Genomic DNA, 15,198 nt, shown 5'->3' with positions numbered 1-15,198 from the left:
GGTATGGAGAGAAAGCGGGAGTGGGATACTGAGAGTGCATGATCAGCCATGTTCATATTGAATGGTGGAGCAGGATCGAAGGGCCAAATGGCCTACACCTGCTCCGGTTTTCTATGTTTCTCTGTCTTGTGTTCACTGGTATTGAGGGACTCTGTTTGATTTGATTTCTGAGCTTTGGTTTTTGTTCCCCTTCCGCCAGGGCTTACGATCAATGACATTGATGTATTTGAAATAAATGAAGCGTTCGCTAGTCAGGTGAGAAACACTCGTACTCAGCACTGAGAAAGACTGAGAATGTGGGTTGTCTACTGTGGAAACACGGGACGATCACAGCAGGCCTGTGGGTGGTGAAGGAGGAAAGACCAATGAGTTGTGTCTGGGCTTGCCGATGTTTGTTAACATCAACCTACAGAGTATCCAATGCCTTTTCATTTTAATTTCCAAACTTGGTAACTCGTAGTGAATAAATAAATGAGGATTGGAAATGAATGTTGAAAGGAGAACGTCCCTCCATCACACAGTGGCAGCAGTGTGTACAAGATGCACTGCACCAACTCACCGAGGTTCCTTAGACAGCACCTTCCAAACACCAGGCCACTACCACCTAGGACAAGGGTGTAGACACATGGGGCCACCTCACTGGCAATCACCCTAACAGGTCACACACCATCCTAACTTGGAAATATATCGCCATTCCTTCACTGTCGCTGGGTCAAAATCCTGGAACTCCCTCCCTAACGGCACACAGCCTGTAGCAGTTCAAGAGGGCGGCTCACCACCACCTTCTCAAGGGGAACGAGGGATGGGCTGTCCTCGCCAGCGACACCAAATCCTGTGAAAGAATACAAAAAGTATGGAACTGGACTAAACAGTGGCTGACTCCTCGCTCTCTCTCTCTCTCTCTTTCGTTCTCTATTTCCTCCTTTAGGCTCTGTACTGTGTTGAGAAGCTGGGAATTCCCATGGAGAAGGTGAATCCTAATGGTGGCGCTATAGCACTGGGACATCCACTGGGCTGCACTGGGACACGGCAGATTGTTACCCTACTGAATGAGCTGAAACGCAGGGGGAAGAGGTGAGTGTGTCCGTCTGTACAGCGCACCTACCTCCATGCAGCAGAAACACTGGCGTCCTTTAGGACGTTTGATCATGGGGGGAATTTAATGGTTCAATGTCTCAAGTCCCTGCCTCCCATTGGGATCTCCACCATTTTAAACATCATGTGGAGATTGGACTGGGGTGGGCACAGTAAGAAGTCTCACAACACCAGGTTAAAGTCCAACAGGTTTACTTGGAATCACGAGCTTTCAGAGCGCTATTGCTTCATCTGGTAAACATCAACACGATGTGAGAAGTTCAAGAATGGCGAAAGTCGATTCAGGTCAACAAAGCTCATCCGAGTGAGTAGTTTGTCTGGCTATGCTCTTGTGAAACCGCTTGGGATGTTTTACTATGTTAAAGGCGTTACATAAATGCAAGTTATAGTTGGAAGAAAAATAAACGATAGGTCGAGTATCTTTTATCTGAAAACGGAACACATCCAAAACCACACTTTCTTATAACCTCATCGACCTTTAGTCCTTGAACAAGTTGACAACAAAGAACAATACAGCACAGGAACAGGCCCTTCGGCCCTCCAAGCCCGCGCCGCTCCCCGGTCCAGGATTGAATCCTGAATCCAGGATCCCCGCCCAATTTTCCAGCCTATCTACATACCAATATCCTATCCACCGAGCTGTCCCTCACAGCTACGATGCTTTGTTCATTACAACCTATTAACTCACCCCCACCCCCCCATTCCAGACCATGTGATCTCCAGGGAGAGGCGAAAACCCAGAGTGAAAAACCCCAGGGCCAATATGGGGAAAAAAAAATCTGGGAAATTCCTCTCCGACCCCCTGAGGCGATCGAAACGAGTCCAGGAGATCACAATGGCCCTGATCGGAAAATGCTTCCCAACCCTAGTCATTTCCACTTCCACGAGAAACAAGGAACAATTAGCCCGCGCCGCTCCCTGGTCCAAACTAGACCACTCTTTTGTATCCCTCCATTCCCACTCCGTTCATATAGCTGTCTAGATAAGTCTTAAACGTTCCCAGTGTGTCCGCCTCCACCACCTTGCCCGGCAACACATTCCAGGCCCCCACGACCCTCTGTGTGAAATATGTCCTTCTGATATCTGTGTTAAACCTCCCCCCCTTCACCTTGAACCTATGACCCCTCGTGAACGTCACCACCGACCCGGGGAAAAGCTTCCCACCGTTCACCCTATCTATGCCTTTCATAATTTTATACACCTCTATTAAGTCTCCCCTCATCCTCCGTCTTTCCAAGGAGAACAACCCCAGTTTCCCCAATCTCTCCTCATAACCAAGCCCCTCCATACCAGGCAACATCCTGGTAAACCTCCTCTGTACTCTCTCCAAAGCCTCCACGTCCTTCTGGTAGTGTGGCGACCAGAACTGGACGCAGACCTGAACTGACCTGAACCTCACTGACTGCACCCGACCTTTAGTGTAGGTGCTCCATGACTCGAGTCAACAAGACCTTACCTGACAGGAATGTCACTGACCACATTCACATTAACATAGAAAGGAGTAGGCCATTCGGCCCTTCGAGCCTGCTCTGCCATTCATTTTGATCATGGCTGATCATCAAATTCAATATCCTGATTCCCCTTTCCTTCCCATATCCCTTGATCCCTTTAGTCCCAAGAGCTATATCTAATTTCTTCTTGAAATCAGATAACGTTTTGGCCTCAACTACATTCTGTGGGAGTGAATTCCACACATTCACCACCCTCTGGGTGAAGAAATTTCTCCTCACCTCAGTTCTAAAAGGTTTACCCCTTATCTTCAAACTGTGACCCCTAGTTCAGGACTCCCCCACCATCGGGAACATTCTTTCTGAATCTACCCTGTCTAATCCTGTTAGAATTTTATAAGTTTCTATGAGACCCCTGCTCACTCTTCTAAACTCCAGTGAATATAATCCTAACCGACTTAGTCTCTCCTCCGTTTAAGAGATCTTGATTTGAGTCAACATGATCTGAACTGACAGGAACTTCACTGGCCGCATTGACCTTTCGCATGGGCAATCTAGTTCATAGAATCTCCACAGTGCAGAAGGAGGCCATTCGGACCATCAAGTCTGCACCGAAGACAATCCCACCCAGACCCTATTCCCATAACCCCACATATTTACCCTGCTAACCCCCTGACACTAGGGGGAATTTAGCATGGCCAATCAACCTAACCTGCACATCTTTGGGACTGTGGGAGGAAACCGGAGCACCCGGAGGAAACCCACGCAGACACGGGGAGAACGTGCAAACTCCACACAGACAGTGACCCAAGCCGGGAATCGAAACCAGGTCCCTGGTGCTGTGAGGCAGCAGTGCTAACCACTGTGCTGCCCTCTTGTTTGTCTGCACATCATCGCTCTGAACCCTATCCAACTAGCAGAATCACAGATGGTGCTATGGTGGGAGCTTATTACAGCTACAACTATTCATTATTTAGTCACACATCTTGCCTTTCCAGCCACTTTACTGACTTTAGACTGTAGCTACTGTGGCTTCAGCCATTGAAATGTAAATAGGCCGAGTCCTAGAGGCCATATCCAAAAACTGACAACTGAGATCTGAAACAGGTATAGGTTGAGAGGCGGTAGATTTAAAACTGAGATGAGGAGGAACTACTTCTCGCAGAGGGTGGTGAATTTGTGGAACTCGCTGCCCCATCGCGCGGTGGAGTCTGAATCATTGAATGGTTTCAAAAAGGAGATAGATATATTTCTAATTAAAAAAAGGATATGGGGAGCAGGTGGGCAGGCGGATTTGAGACCAGGGAGAGATCAGCCATGATCTGATTGAATGGCGGAGCAGGCTCGAAGGACTGAATTTGCCTACTTCTGCTCAGCCCTGTGGGTTTTGGAAAATGGATACTGTGTGCTTGACATAAATGACATCCCAAAGACATGAGAGAAATATCCTGGGAATTATCTGGATTTTAAAAAAAAAGTAATGTTGGTTGCTTTTGCTACCAAATAAACCTGTTGGACTTTAACCTGGTGTTGTTAAACTTCTTACTGAATAAATATTGGTCAGGAAACCAGTCAGGTCCTTCAACAGGCCCTCCAATCCCGTGCCGATCATGATGCCCTAACTAAACTTAAAAAAAACCTTCTGCCCTTACTCGGTCCGTATCCCTCTATTCCCTCCCTATTCATGTACCCATCCAGATGCCTCTTAAATGTTGCTAATGTGCCTGTTTCCACCACCTCCTCTGGCGGCGCGTTCCAGGCACCCACCACCCTCTGTGTGAAAAACTTCCCCCCAAACATCTCCCTTAAACTTTCCCCCTCTCACCTTGAACCTGTGCCCCCTTGTAATTGACACTTCCACCCTAGGGAAAAAGCCTCTGACCATCCACCCTGTCCACCCTGTTCATGCACGGTGACACAGTGCTGCCTCACAGCGCCAGGGACCCGGGTTTGATCCCCGGCTTGGGTCACTGTCTGTTTGGAGTTTGCACGTTCTCTGTTTTCGTGGGTTTCCTCTGGGTTTTCACTGGTTTTTACAGTGAAAAATGGCAGAGCCATCAAGAGTATAGAAACACAGAGGGACCTAGGTGTGGAAGTCCACAAATCCTTGAAGGTGGCAGCACAGGTGGAGAAGGTGGTGAAGAAGGCATATGGTATGCTTGCCTTTATAGGACGGGGTATAGAGTATAAAAGCTGGAGTCTGATGTTGCGGCTGTATAGAACACTGGTTAGGCCACATTTGGAGTACTGCGTCCAGTTCTGGTCGCCGCACTACCAGAAGGACGTGGAGGCTTTAGAGAGAGTGCAGAGAAGGTTTACCAAGATGTTGCCTGGTTTGGAGGGTCTTAGCTATGAGGAGAGATTGGGTACACTGGGCTTGTTCTCCCTGGGAAGACGGAGAATGAGGGGAGACCTAATAGAAGTGTACAAAATTATGAAGGGTATAGATAGGAGGGACAGTGGGAAGTTTTTTCCCAGGTCGGAGGTGACGATCATGAGGGGTCACGGGCTCAAGGTGAGAGGGGCGAGGTATAACTCCGATATCAGAGGGACGTTTTTTACACAGAGGGTGGTGGGGGCCTGGAATGCGCTGCCAAGTAGGGTGGTGGAGGCAGACACGCTGACATCGTTTAAGACTTACCTGGATAGTCACATGAGCAGTCTGGGAATGGAGGGATACAAACAAATGGTCTAGTTGGACCAATGAGCGGCACAGGCTTGGAGGGCCGAAGGGCCTGTTTCCTGTGCTGTGCTGTTCTTTGTTCTTTGGGTGCTCCAGTTTCCTCCCACAGTCCAAAAGATGTGCTGGTTAGGTGCATCGGCCATGTTAAATTCTCCCTCAGTGAACCAGAACAGGTGCCAGAGTGTGGGGGCGACTAGGGGATTTTCACAGTAACTTCATAGCAGTGTTAATGTAAGCCTACTTGTGACACTAATAAATAAACTTTTTTAAACTTTTAATTCTGTAGACCTCTATCAGGTCTCCCCTCAGCCTCCGTCTTTCCAGCGAAAACAATCCGAGTTTATTCATCCTCTCCTCTGGTTCTTCTTCTTAGTTGGAGACTGCTGTGTTTTGAATGATTTTCTTGCTTGTGTTCCAGGGGCTATGGTGTTGTATCCATGTGCATTGGGACCGGAATGGGAGCTGCCGCTGTGTTCGAATACCCGGCAAACTGAGACCTTCAGCATTAAAGGCCAGAGGTGGAAAAATTACTCTTCAGCAATAATAGTGAGCACTTAACACAAGAATCACTAATTGACTCTCACTTCCTGTGCTATTCCCTGTTTATTCACAAGTATCCATAAAGACTGATACCTTTAAGGAGAAGTTTGAACTTCCAGTTATTAGCTGAAAGGCTGATGTGTTAAACTTTCATCTTTTAAAAATCATTGACTGTATCAAACAGCTAAAAAACACTAAGAACCATTTTCTTGTGCAGACAACTTACTAAATCTTCGCAGTAAACAGTTTCCTGTTACTTGTCACTCTGCCCAGAATGACCAGCCTCATAGCAAACAGTTCACCGTTGAGTCCATTCTACTTGCCCAGTTGAGTAGTTCTAATCCCGGAACTGTGTCTCGATGTGAGGATTACACTGTAGCTCTAGCTCCAAGCTAGGTAAAATGTCCAGCCTCCTTTAACTCTCATGAACTTGGTTTCAAACTGAGTGTGATATCCCATCCATTGTTGTAAGTGATGAACAATAGTCAGCATTTTCTCTTAAACTCAAGGCTTGGTTAATTTTTTTCCCTTGCTCTCTACCCCTCAGTTGGCTGCAGAATGCACAAGACAATTTCTAAGTGCTATCTGTCTGTGATGTGCCTGCATTTGTAGGGAAGCCTGTAACCTGATCTCAAAATGGCTTCATGGCCACAGGAAACACAGTAGCTTCATATTTAACTAGAAATGCTAATCAGTTATCTCTGATTCCAACTCTCCATTCATCTCAGAAGGAAATTTATAGTATCATTGTTTACAACTTAATAGCACCATGTTGGGACTTTGTGAGGCTTAGTTATGGTCTATTCATGGTATAATCAACAATGACCTGTTGGCATTGTCTCCCAACATCTCCCTCTCAACAATCCTAAGTCTTCCTCAGATCTCTACCAATCATATCACCCAGGCTTCCTGTTGGGCAGACTCCAGCATAGGTCACATGACCCCTTTCATCTCTACCCTACATTTAAAGCTACAGACCCAAAATATAGTAATATTATAAACCGAAAGATACAATCCTGAACCATAATTATCTTGTAAACCTCATAACTGTAACCCTCTCCCTAAATCAGGTTCTCCTTTTTGCTGCACTGTTCTCCCGCTCAGCATGGGAAGAGTAACCGCCCAGGTCTAATGTTAATGCTCTGGGAAATGAATGGGCTGAGTTGATTTTTCTATTGATACCCCATCTGGACATTTCCTCTTCAGGGTGGGGTGCTGCCTTGTTGGAATGAAGAACTTTTAGGGAGTTTGGAAGCCAGCGGAATAACAGCCTTCCGTTAGACTGGGATTTCCACTTTGTGACAAGGGGGAAAGTGACATTTATTTTTGTTGCAATGATTAACCTCAGTTGTTTGAAAAGGAGAAGCACAGCAGTGACAGGATGATTGCACGCTGCCCTTTTAAATTCAACAGCCTTGGCCATGTTTCGACCTCTGTTGAGACTGATAACCTTTAAGGAGAAATTTGAACTTCCAGTTATTAGCTGAAAGACCGGCGTGTTAAATTTTCATCTTTTAAAAATCATTTACTGTATCAAATAGCTGAAAAACACTAGTGACTAAAAACCATTTTATTTCTATGACCTATTAAGTCATAGAAATAACAGTTTCCTGTTTCTTGTCACTCTGCCCAGAATGACCAGCCTTATAGCAAACAGTTCATCGTTGATTCCGCTCTACTTGCCCAGTTGAATACTACTAATCCTAGAACTGTGTCACGGTGTGAGAGCCAAGCCCATTAGTCTAGCTGCATGTGCAGTGTTCCAAATAGAATCATAGAATTACACTGTGCAGAAGGAAGCCATTCGGCCCATCGAGTCTGCACCGACCACAGTCCCACCCAGGCCCTATCCTCATAACCCCATGTATTTACCCTAGCCAGTCCCCCTGACACCAAGGGTCAATTTATCATGGCCAATCCGCCTAACCTGCACATCTTTGGACTGTGGGAGGAAACCCACGCAGACACTGGGAGAACGTGCAGACTCCACACAGTCAGTGAGCCAAGCCAGGAATTGAACCCGGGTCCCTGGCGCTGTGAGGCAGCAGTGCTAACCACTGTGCTGCCCCATTGACTTTTGAAGCCTAGTTTTGTTATATTATTTCCTCACTGTGCAACTCTTCAACTGCCTCAGCCTCCCCTTCCTCTCAGTTTGCAGGCTTTGAAAATCAACATTGTCAGACCTCCTACTCAGCCATTGATCCTCCTCCCTCCTCCTCACTTTGATATTGCTGGCCTGCCCCAAGATCCCTCTGGGCAGCATGGTGGCACAGTGGTTAGCACTGCTGCCTCACAGCGCCAGGGACCCGGGTTCAATTCCACCCTTGGATGATCGTCTGTGTGGAGTCTGCACGTTCTCCCCGTGTCTGCGTGGGTTTCCTCCCACAGTCCAAAGATGTGCAGGTTAGGCGGGTTGGCCATGCTAAATTGTCCCTTAGTATCCAAAGATGTGTGTGTAGGTTAGGGGGATTAGCCATGGGAAATGAATGGGTTATGGGGATAAGGTGGAGAAGAGAGTTAAGATACTCTGACAGAGAATCGGTGCAGATGCGATGGGCCAAATGGCCTCCTTCTGCCCTGTAGAGATTGGAGCCCACTCAATGTTGCCAGCCTGGAATGGACGTGTGGGATACTTGGCAAGGCTTCTTTCCTTCCTTCCCTTCTCTTGACCCAATTGCCACATGAAGCAATTATGCCCACTCCTTCCCTGCACCAAAAGGCTGAAGGTCAGGAATGGGAGGCTATGGCCTAGCGGTATAACTGTTAGACTATTAAACCAGAAACTCAGCTACTGTTCTGGGGACCCGGTTTCGAATCCCACCATCGCAGATTGTGGAATTTGAATTTAATTTTTTTAAAATCTGGAATTAAAAGTCTAATGATGACCATGAAACGATTGTCGGAAAAACCCATCTGGTTCACAAATGTCCTTTCGGGAAGGAAATCTGTCGTCCTTACCTGGTCTGGCCGACATGTGACTCCAGAGCCACAGCAATGTGGTTGACTCTTAACTGCGCGAAAGGGCAATAAATGCTGGCCAGCCAGCGATGCCCATGTCCCCTGAATGAATAAACAAAAGTGCAGTAACAAGTTGCAGATCCCCTTCAGACAGAGCAGGAGCTCCGGCTGCTCATTCAATAACAATATGAAGCATGGACCATGAAGCGGTTTGGCCAAGTGTGCTGTAAATCACCATTACTGTCCTCCATTACAGCAACAATTTACACGATAGAGTAGTATATTAAACACAATTAAAACTGGGATATGCTTCATCATGTGTAAATGAGAGGAACATCCATCCCAAGTATTTTCTTGGCACAGAGATGGGATTGTTCTCCTCAGTGTGTTCTGCCTCATGACAAAAATACTTTCTTTTCTTAACATTAGGCTGATCTCAGTCTGCTTTCTAATAAAGATGATATTTTGGAAAATGTTTGTTTGTGTCTCCAGTCAGTGACGTGTTAATTTGTTGACCCCTTAAGTAGGATCGGAAAGTGCTGACCTCCGACTGGCACCTATGTCGACAGAAAACAACAACCCCTATTTGGATGCTCCCGCTAATGTAATGGAACATTCCCATCTGGAACAAGAGGTCATAGATATGGACTGATAGGAGGTAGGTTCAGAGTGGGATGAGGAGGAGCTACTTCTCTCAGAGGGTTGTGAATCTGTGGATCTCACTGCCCCAGAGCGCAGTGGAGGCCGAATCAATCAATAGATGCAAGAAAGAGACAGATATGTTTCTGATTAAACGCAGGATAAAGGGCTCTGGGGAGCAGGTAGGAAAGTGGAGTGGAGACCAGGATAAGATCAGCCATGATCACGTTAAATGGCAGAGCGGGCTCGAAGAGCTGAATTGCCCACTCCCGCTCCTAATTCCTATGTTCCTAAGATGCTTCACAGGACAATTATAAAAAAAAACAAAGAACAGCACAGGAACAGGCCCTTCGGCCCTCCAAGCCTGCGCCGATCATGATGCCTGCCTAAACTAAAACCGTTTGCACTTACAGAGTCCGTATCCTTCCATTCCCATCCTATTCATGTATTCGTCTAATCGCCCCTTAAATGCCGCTATCGTACCTGCTCCCGCCACCTCCCCGACCAGTGCATCCCAGACATTTACCACCCTCTGTGTAAAAAAATCTTACCTCGCACATCTCCTTTAAACTTTTCCCCAAGCACCTTAAACCGACGTCTCCGAGTACTTGACTTTTCTACCCTCGGAAAGAGCATCTGACTATCCACTCTGTCCATGACACTCATAATCTTGTAAACCTCTATCAGGTCGTCCCTCAACCTCCATTGTTCCATTGAGAACAAACCGAGTTTATCCAACCTCTGCTCATAGCTAATACCCTCCAGACCAGGCAACATCCTGGTAAATCTTTTCTGTACCCTCTCCAAAGCCTCCACATCCTTCTGGTAGTGTGGTGACCAGAATTGTAAAACTAAATAATGACACCAAAATCATATAAGGAGATAGTGCAGATGACCAAAAACTTGGTAAAGATGCGGGTTTTGAGAAGGAGGGAGATTAAGGGGGGAGCTTCCTGAGTCGAAGGGCAGCAGAAGACATGGCCACCAATAGTGGAGTGCACAAAAGGCCAGAATTGGATTACCATGGCTATCTCAAAGACTGATGTGACTTGAGGAAAGTACAGAGGTGAGACCATGAACTATGAGAATGTTGCTTAACCTGAAGCTCAGTGTATGTCAGCGTGCACACGGGATTTGGAGCAAGTTAAGTCACAGGCAGCAGAGATGTAAATGACTTTAAATTTGCTGAGGGTAGAATGTGGCAGATCAGATAGGAGTGTGTTGGAATGGACAGGCTTAGGGGTAACAGAGGCAAGTACGTTTCAGCATCAGGTGAGCAGAAACAGGGTTGAAGTTGGGCGATTTATGGAGGTGAACATAGATGGTCTTAGTGGTAACGTGAATAAGTGTTTGGAGGCTTATCTTGGGGTCAGATTTGACACGAAGATTGCAGCAGACTGGTTTGGTCTCAGACTGTTGGCAGGGAGACGGAATGGAGTTAGTAGCTCGAGAATTGAGGAAAAACTAAAAGTAATGGGATCAGTCCTTCTGACATTTAATTGGAGGAAATTTCTGCCCATCCAGTACTGGATTTCGGATGAATAGTTTGATAATTTAGCACCAGTGGTGGTGGTGGTGAAAGAGAGGTGGGTGTCGCCAATGCCCAAGTGAAATTAACGCTGTACTTTTGGAGGAAGTCACTGAGGGGCAGCATGTAGATATGAAATGTAGGTGTTCCGGTTTCCTCCCACAGTCCAAAGATGTGCGGGTTAGGTTGATTGGCCATGCTAAAAAAAAAATTGTCCTGAGATGCGTAGGTTAGAGGGGTTAGCGGGTAAATCTGTAGGGATATGGGGGTGGGGCCTGGGTGGGATTGTGGTCGGTGCAGACTCGATGGGCCGAATGGCCTCTTTCTGTACTGTAGGGTTTCTATGATTTCTATGAAATAAAGGGGGCAAAGCTAGATCCTTTGGGGATACAGGAGGCAATAGTGTGGGAAGAGTTATTAGAGAAGGAACTGGGCAAGAGTAGTCCCACCCAGCTGGATGATGTTGGGGAGCCATTGGATAAGGATGATGCAGACAGATATGTGAAAGGCTGCAGACAGGTTGAGGAGGCTTAGCTTATAGAGTCATAGAGGCTTACAGCATAGAAACAGGCCCTTCGGCCCAATGTGTCCATGCCGCCCCTTTTTTTTTTAACCACTAAACTAGTCCCAATTGCCTCCATTTGGCCCATATCCCTCTGATGAGGGAGCAGTGCTCTGAAAGCTTGTGCTACCAAATAAACCTGTTGGACTTTAACCAGTCACAGTCCAATGTCGGCAACTCCACATCATGGCAATATCAGATAACAGAAAACTGGGAGGTCAGCAGTTTAGTGGGAATAGGGGCGAGAGAGGAGAAGTGGGTTTTACCTCTCTCCCACCCATTCCCCCTCCCACACCTTCATCTGTCACAGCTTACCCTCTGATTTCAGTTTATCTGCCGTTTGCCCATTCACACCTTCTATTCTCTCTATGGACTGCCATTAGCAGTCTTTTCCCCTGGTTTCTGTGGCTATGACTCATCTTTCATTCCCTCACCCTGCAGTATAAATATCTCCCACTTTCTCTGCCTTTCAGCTTTGACAAAGGGTCATCTGGACTCGAAACGTCAGCTTTTTCTCTCCTTACAGATGCTGCCAGACCCGCTGAGATTTTCCAGCGTTTTCTCTTTGGGTTAAAGGGAGAACGATATCGGGCAGACTGTTTGAAATTGATCCTGTGGGTATCTCACCGTGCAAGTGAGAATCAAATAAACCTCCAGTATTATGAGTTAAAGAAGTCACTGCTGCATCCTCTTCACATACAGAAATAGTCTGAGTTGCCAGAAATTTTAGATTTAATAGAAAAATTATTTAAAATGTTAAGAGTTTATGAAGAGAAATTGTTAAAGTTGACAGTGTTATTAATGAGAGAGTGGCAGCGACAGGGTTGTTAGTGAGAGGGGGACAGGGTTGTTAGTGAGAGAGTGGCAGGGACAGGGTTGTTAGTGAGAGGGGGACAGATTTGTTAGTGAGAGAGTGGCAGGGACAGCGTTGTTAGTGAGAGGGGGACAGGGTTGTTAGTGAGAGAGTGGCAGGGACAGGGTTGTTAGTGAGAGAGTGGCAGGGACAGGGTTGTTAGTGAGAGAGTGGCAGGGACAGGGTTGTTAGTGAGAGGGAGGCAGCGACAGGGTTGTTAGTGAGAGAGTGGCAGAGACAGGGTTGTTAGTGAGAGGAAGGCAGAGAGAGGGTTGTTAGAGGGAGAGTGGCAGGGACAGGGTTGTTAGTGAGAGAGAGGCAGGGACAGGGTTGTTAGCGAGAGAGTGGCAGGGACAGGGTTGTTAGTGAGAGAGTGGCAGGGACAGGGTTGTTAGTGAGAGGGAGGCAGCGACAGGGTTGTTAGTGAGAGGGAGGCAGCGACAGGGTTGTTAGTGAGAGAGTGGCAGAGACAGGGTTGTTAGTGAGAGGAAGGCAGAGAGAGGGTTGTTAGAGGGAGAGTGGCAGGGACAGGGTTGTTAGTGAGAGAGTGGCAGGGACAGGGTTGTTAGTGAGAGAGTGGCAGGGACAGGGTTGTTAGTGAGAGAGTGGCAGGGACAGGGTTGTTAGTGAGAGAGTGGCAGGGACAGGGTTGTTAGTGAGAGAGTGGCAGGGACAGGGTTGTTAGTGAGAGAGTGGCAGAGACAGGGTGGTTAATGAGAGGAAGGCAGAAATAGGGTTGTTAGTGAGAGGAAGGCAGAGACAGGGTTGTTAGAGGGAGAGTGGCAGGGACAGGGTTGTTAGTGAGAGAGTGGCAGAGACAGGGTTGTTAGTGAGAGAGTGGCAGGGACAGGGTTGTTAGTGAGCAGGAGGCAGAGACAGGGTGGTTAATGAGAGGAAGGCAGAGATAGGGTTGTTAGTGAGAGAGAGGCAGAGACAGGGTTGTTAGTGAGAGAGAGGCAGAGACAGGGTTGTTAGTGAGAGAGAGGCAGAGACAGGGTTGTTAGTGAGAGAGAGGCAGGGACAGGGTTGTTAGTGAGAGAGAGGCAGAGACAGGGTTGTTAGAGGAAGGCAGAGATAGGGTTGTTAGTGAGAGCGAAGCACCGTGCGTTTCCAGTGTCTGCTATGGGATGAACATGGCTTCGTGCTTTTCATCACGTGATCCTCTTCCCTGGACTGTCAGTTTTAACGGTCTCTCTCCCAATTTTCCTTGGATGGTGATGTTTGTTTGATATGCTTTACAGTCTCTGCGGCAAAGGAAAAGAAAACTGGAGTCACTTCAGCTGCAGGTTGGCGAACCTGTAAGGACTTTTAGCAGCAACAGGAAGTTGTTGGGCTGGAAGAGACCATTCCTTGTCCAGACATTAACCCTTCAATCTCTTCTCTCTCCAAACTCATCCTACTGTTTCTCAGACTCCCAAACCCCATTCCCTTCATCACAAAATCACATCTCAGGATTACGTCACCTTATCTTGACGTTCAATGGCATTACCATCACTGAATCCCCCATTGTCAACACCCTGGGGGTTACCATTGACCAATAACTGACTGGACTAGCCATCTAAATACTGTGAATGCAAAAGCAGGTCAGAGGCTGGAAATTCTGTGGTGAGTAACTCACCTTCTGACTCCCCCAAAGCCTGTCTACCATTTACAAGGCACAAGTTGGGTGTGTAATGGAATAGTCTCCCATTGTCTGGAGGAAAGCAGCTTTAATAGTTCAAAATCACCCAGAAAAAAATGGATCATAGAACATAGAACAGTACAGCACAGAACAGGCCCTTCGGCCCACGATGTTGTGCCGAGCTTTATCTGAAACCAAGATCAAGCTATCCCACTCCCTATCATCCTGGTGTGCTCCGTGTGCCTATCCAATAACCGCTTAAATGTTCCTAAAGTGTCTGACTCCACTATCACTGCAGGCAGTCCATTCCACACCCCAACCACTCTCTGCGTAAAGAACCTACCTCTGATATCCTTCCTATATCTCCCACCATGAACCCTATAGTTATGCCCCCTTGTAATAGAACATAGAACATTACAGCGCAGAACAGGCCCTTCGGCCCACGATGTTGCACCGACCAGTTAAAAAAAAAAACTGTGACCCTCCAACCTAAACCAATTTCTTTTCGTCCATGAACCTATCTACGGATCTCTTAAACGCCCCCAAACTAGGCGCATTTACAACTGATGCTGGCAGGGCATTCCAATCCCTCACCACCCTCTGGGTAAAGAACCTATCCCTGACATCGGTTCTATAACTACCCCCCCTCAATTTAAAGCCATGCCCCCTCGTGCTGGATTTCTCCATCAGAGGAAAAAGGCTATCACTATCCACCCTATCTAAACCTCTAATCATCTTATATGTTTCAATAAGATCCCCTCTTAGCCGCCGCCTTTCCAGCGAAAACAATCCCAAATCCCTCAGCCTCTCCTCATAGGATCTCCCCTCCATACCAGGCAACATCCTGGTAAACCTCCTCTGCACCCTCTCCAAAGCCTCCACATCCTTCCTGTAATGTGGGGACCAGAACTGCACACAGTACTCCAAGTGCGGCCGCACCAGAGTTGTGTACAGTTGCAACATAACGCTACGACTCCTAAATTCAATCCCCCTACCAATAAACGCCAAGACACCATATGCCTTCTTAACAACCTTATCTACTTGATTCCCAACTTTCAGGGATCTATGCACACATACACCTAGATCCCTCTGCTCCTCCACACTATTCAAAGTCCTCCCGTTAGCCCTATACTCAACACATCTGTTATTCCTACCAAAGTGAATTACCTCACACTTCTCCGCATTAAACTCCATCCGCCACCTCTCGGCCCAACTTTGCAACCTGTCTAAGTCTTCCTGCAAACTACGACACCCTTCCCCACTGTCTACCA

General features: G+C 47.2%; 2 protein-coding genes across 3 annotated transcripts in view; one reads left to right on the top strand and one right to left on the bottom strand.

Annotated features, from left to right (window-relative positions):
• The window catches only part of acaa1 (acetyl-CoA acyltransferase 1), a 36,697-nt gene extending 27,510 nt beyond the window's left edge, over positions 1-9,187 (top strand). The window contains exons 10-13 of one of the 2 annotated variants that reach the window (XR_013499796.1): positions 200-255; positions 929-1,074; positions 5,645-7,201; positions 7,493-9,187. Coding sequence is in view for 1 of the 2 variants with exons in the window: in XM_078231209.1 (XP_078087335.1) it covers positions 200-255; positions 929-1,074; positions 5,645-5,720 (278 nt within the window). In the remaining variant the exon portion in view is untranslated. Of the gene's footprint in view, positions 1-199; positions 256-928; positions 1,075-5,644; positions 7,321-7,492 lie in introns of those variants that run through there. The other variant, XM_078231209.1, reaches the window with a different exon arrangement.
• Positions 9,188-13,426: 4,239 nt separating this feature from the next.
• dlec1 (DLEC1 cilia and flagella associated protein) overlaps positions 13,427-15,198 on the bottom strand; it is a 160,522-nt gene continuing 158,750 nt past the window's right edge. The window contains exon 41 of the mRNA XM_078231113.1: positions 13,427-13,550. Within this exon, the coding sequence (XP_078087239.1) occupies positions 13,427-13,550 (124 nt within the window). The remainder of the gene's footprint in view (positions 13,551-15,198) is intronic.

Source organism: Mustelus asterias, chromosome 2, assembly GCF_964213995.1.
Source record: "Mustelus asterias chromosome 2, sMusAst1.hap1.1, whole genome shotgun sequence".
Classification (NCBI taxonomy): Eukaryota; Metazoa; Chordata; class Chondrichthyes; order Carcharhiniformes; family Triakidae; genus Mustelus; species Mustelus asterias.
This window is presented reverse-complemented; position numbering and strand designations above follow the sequence as displayed.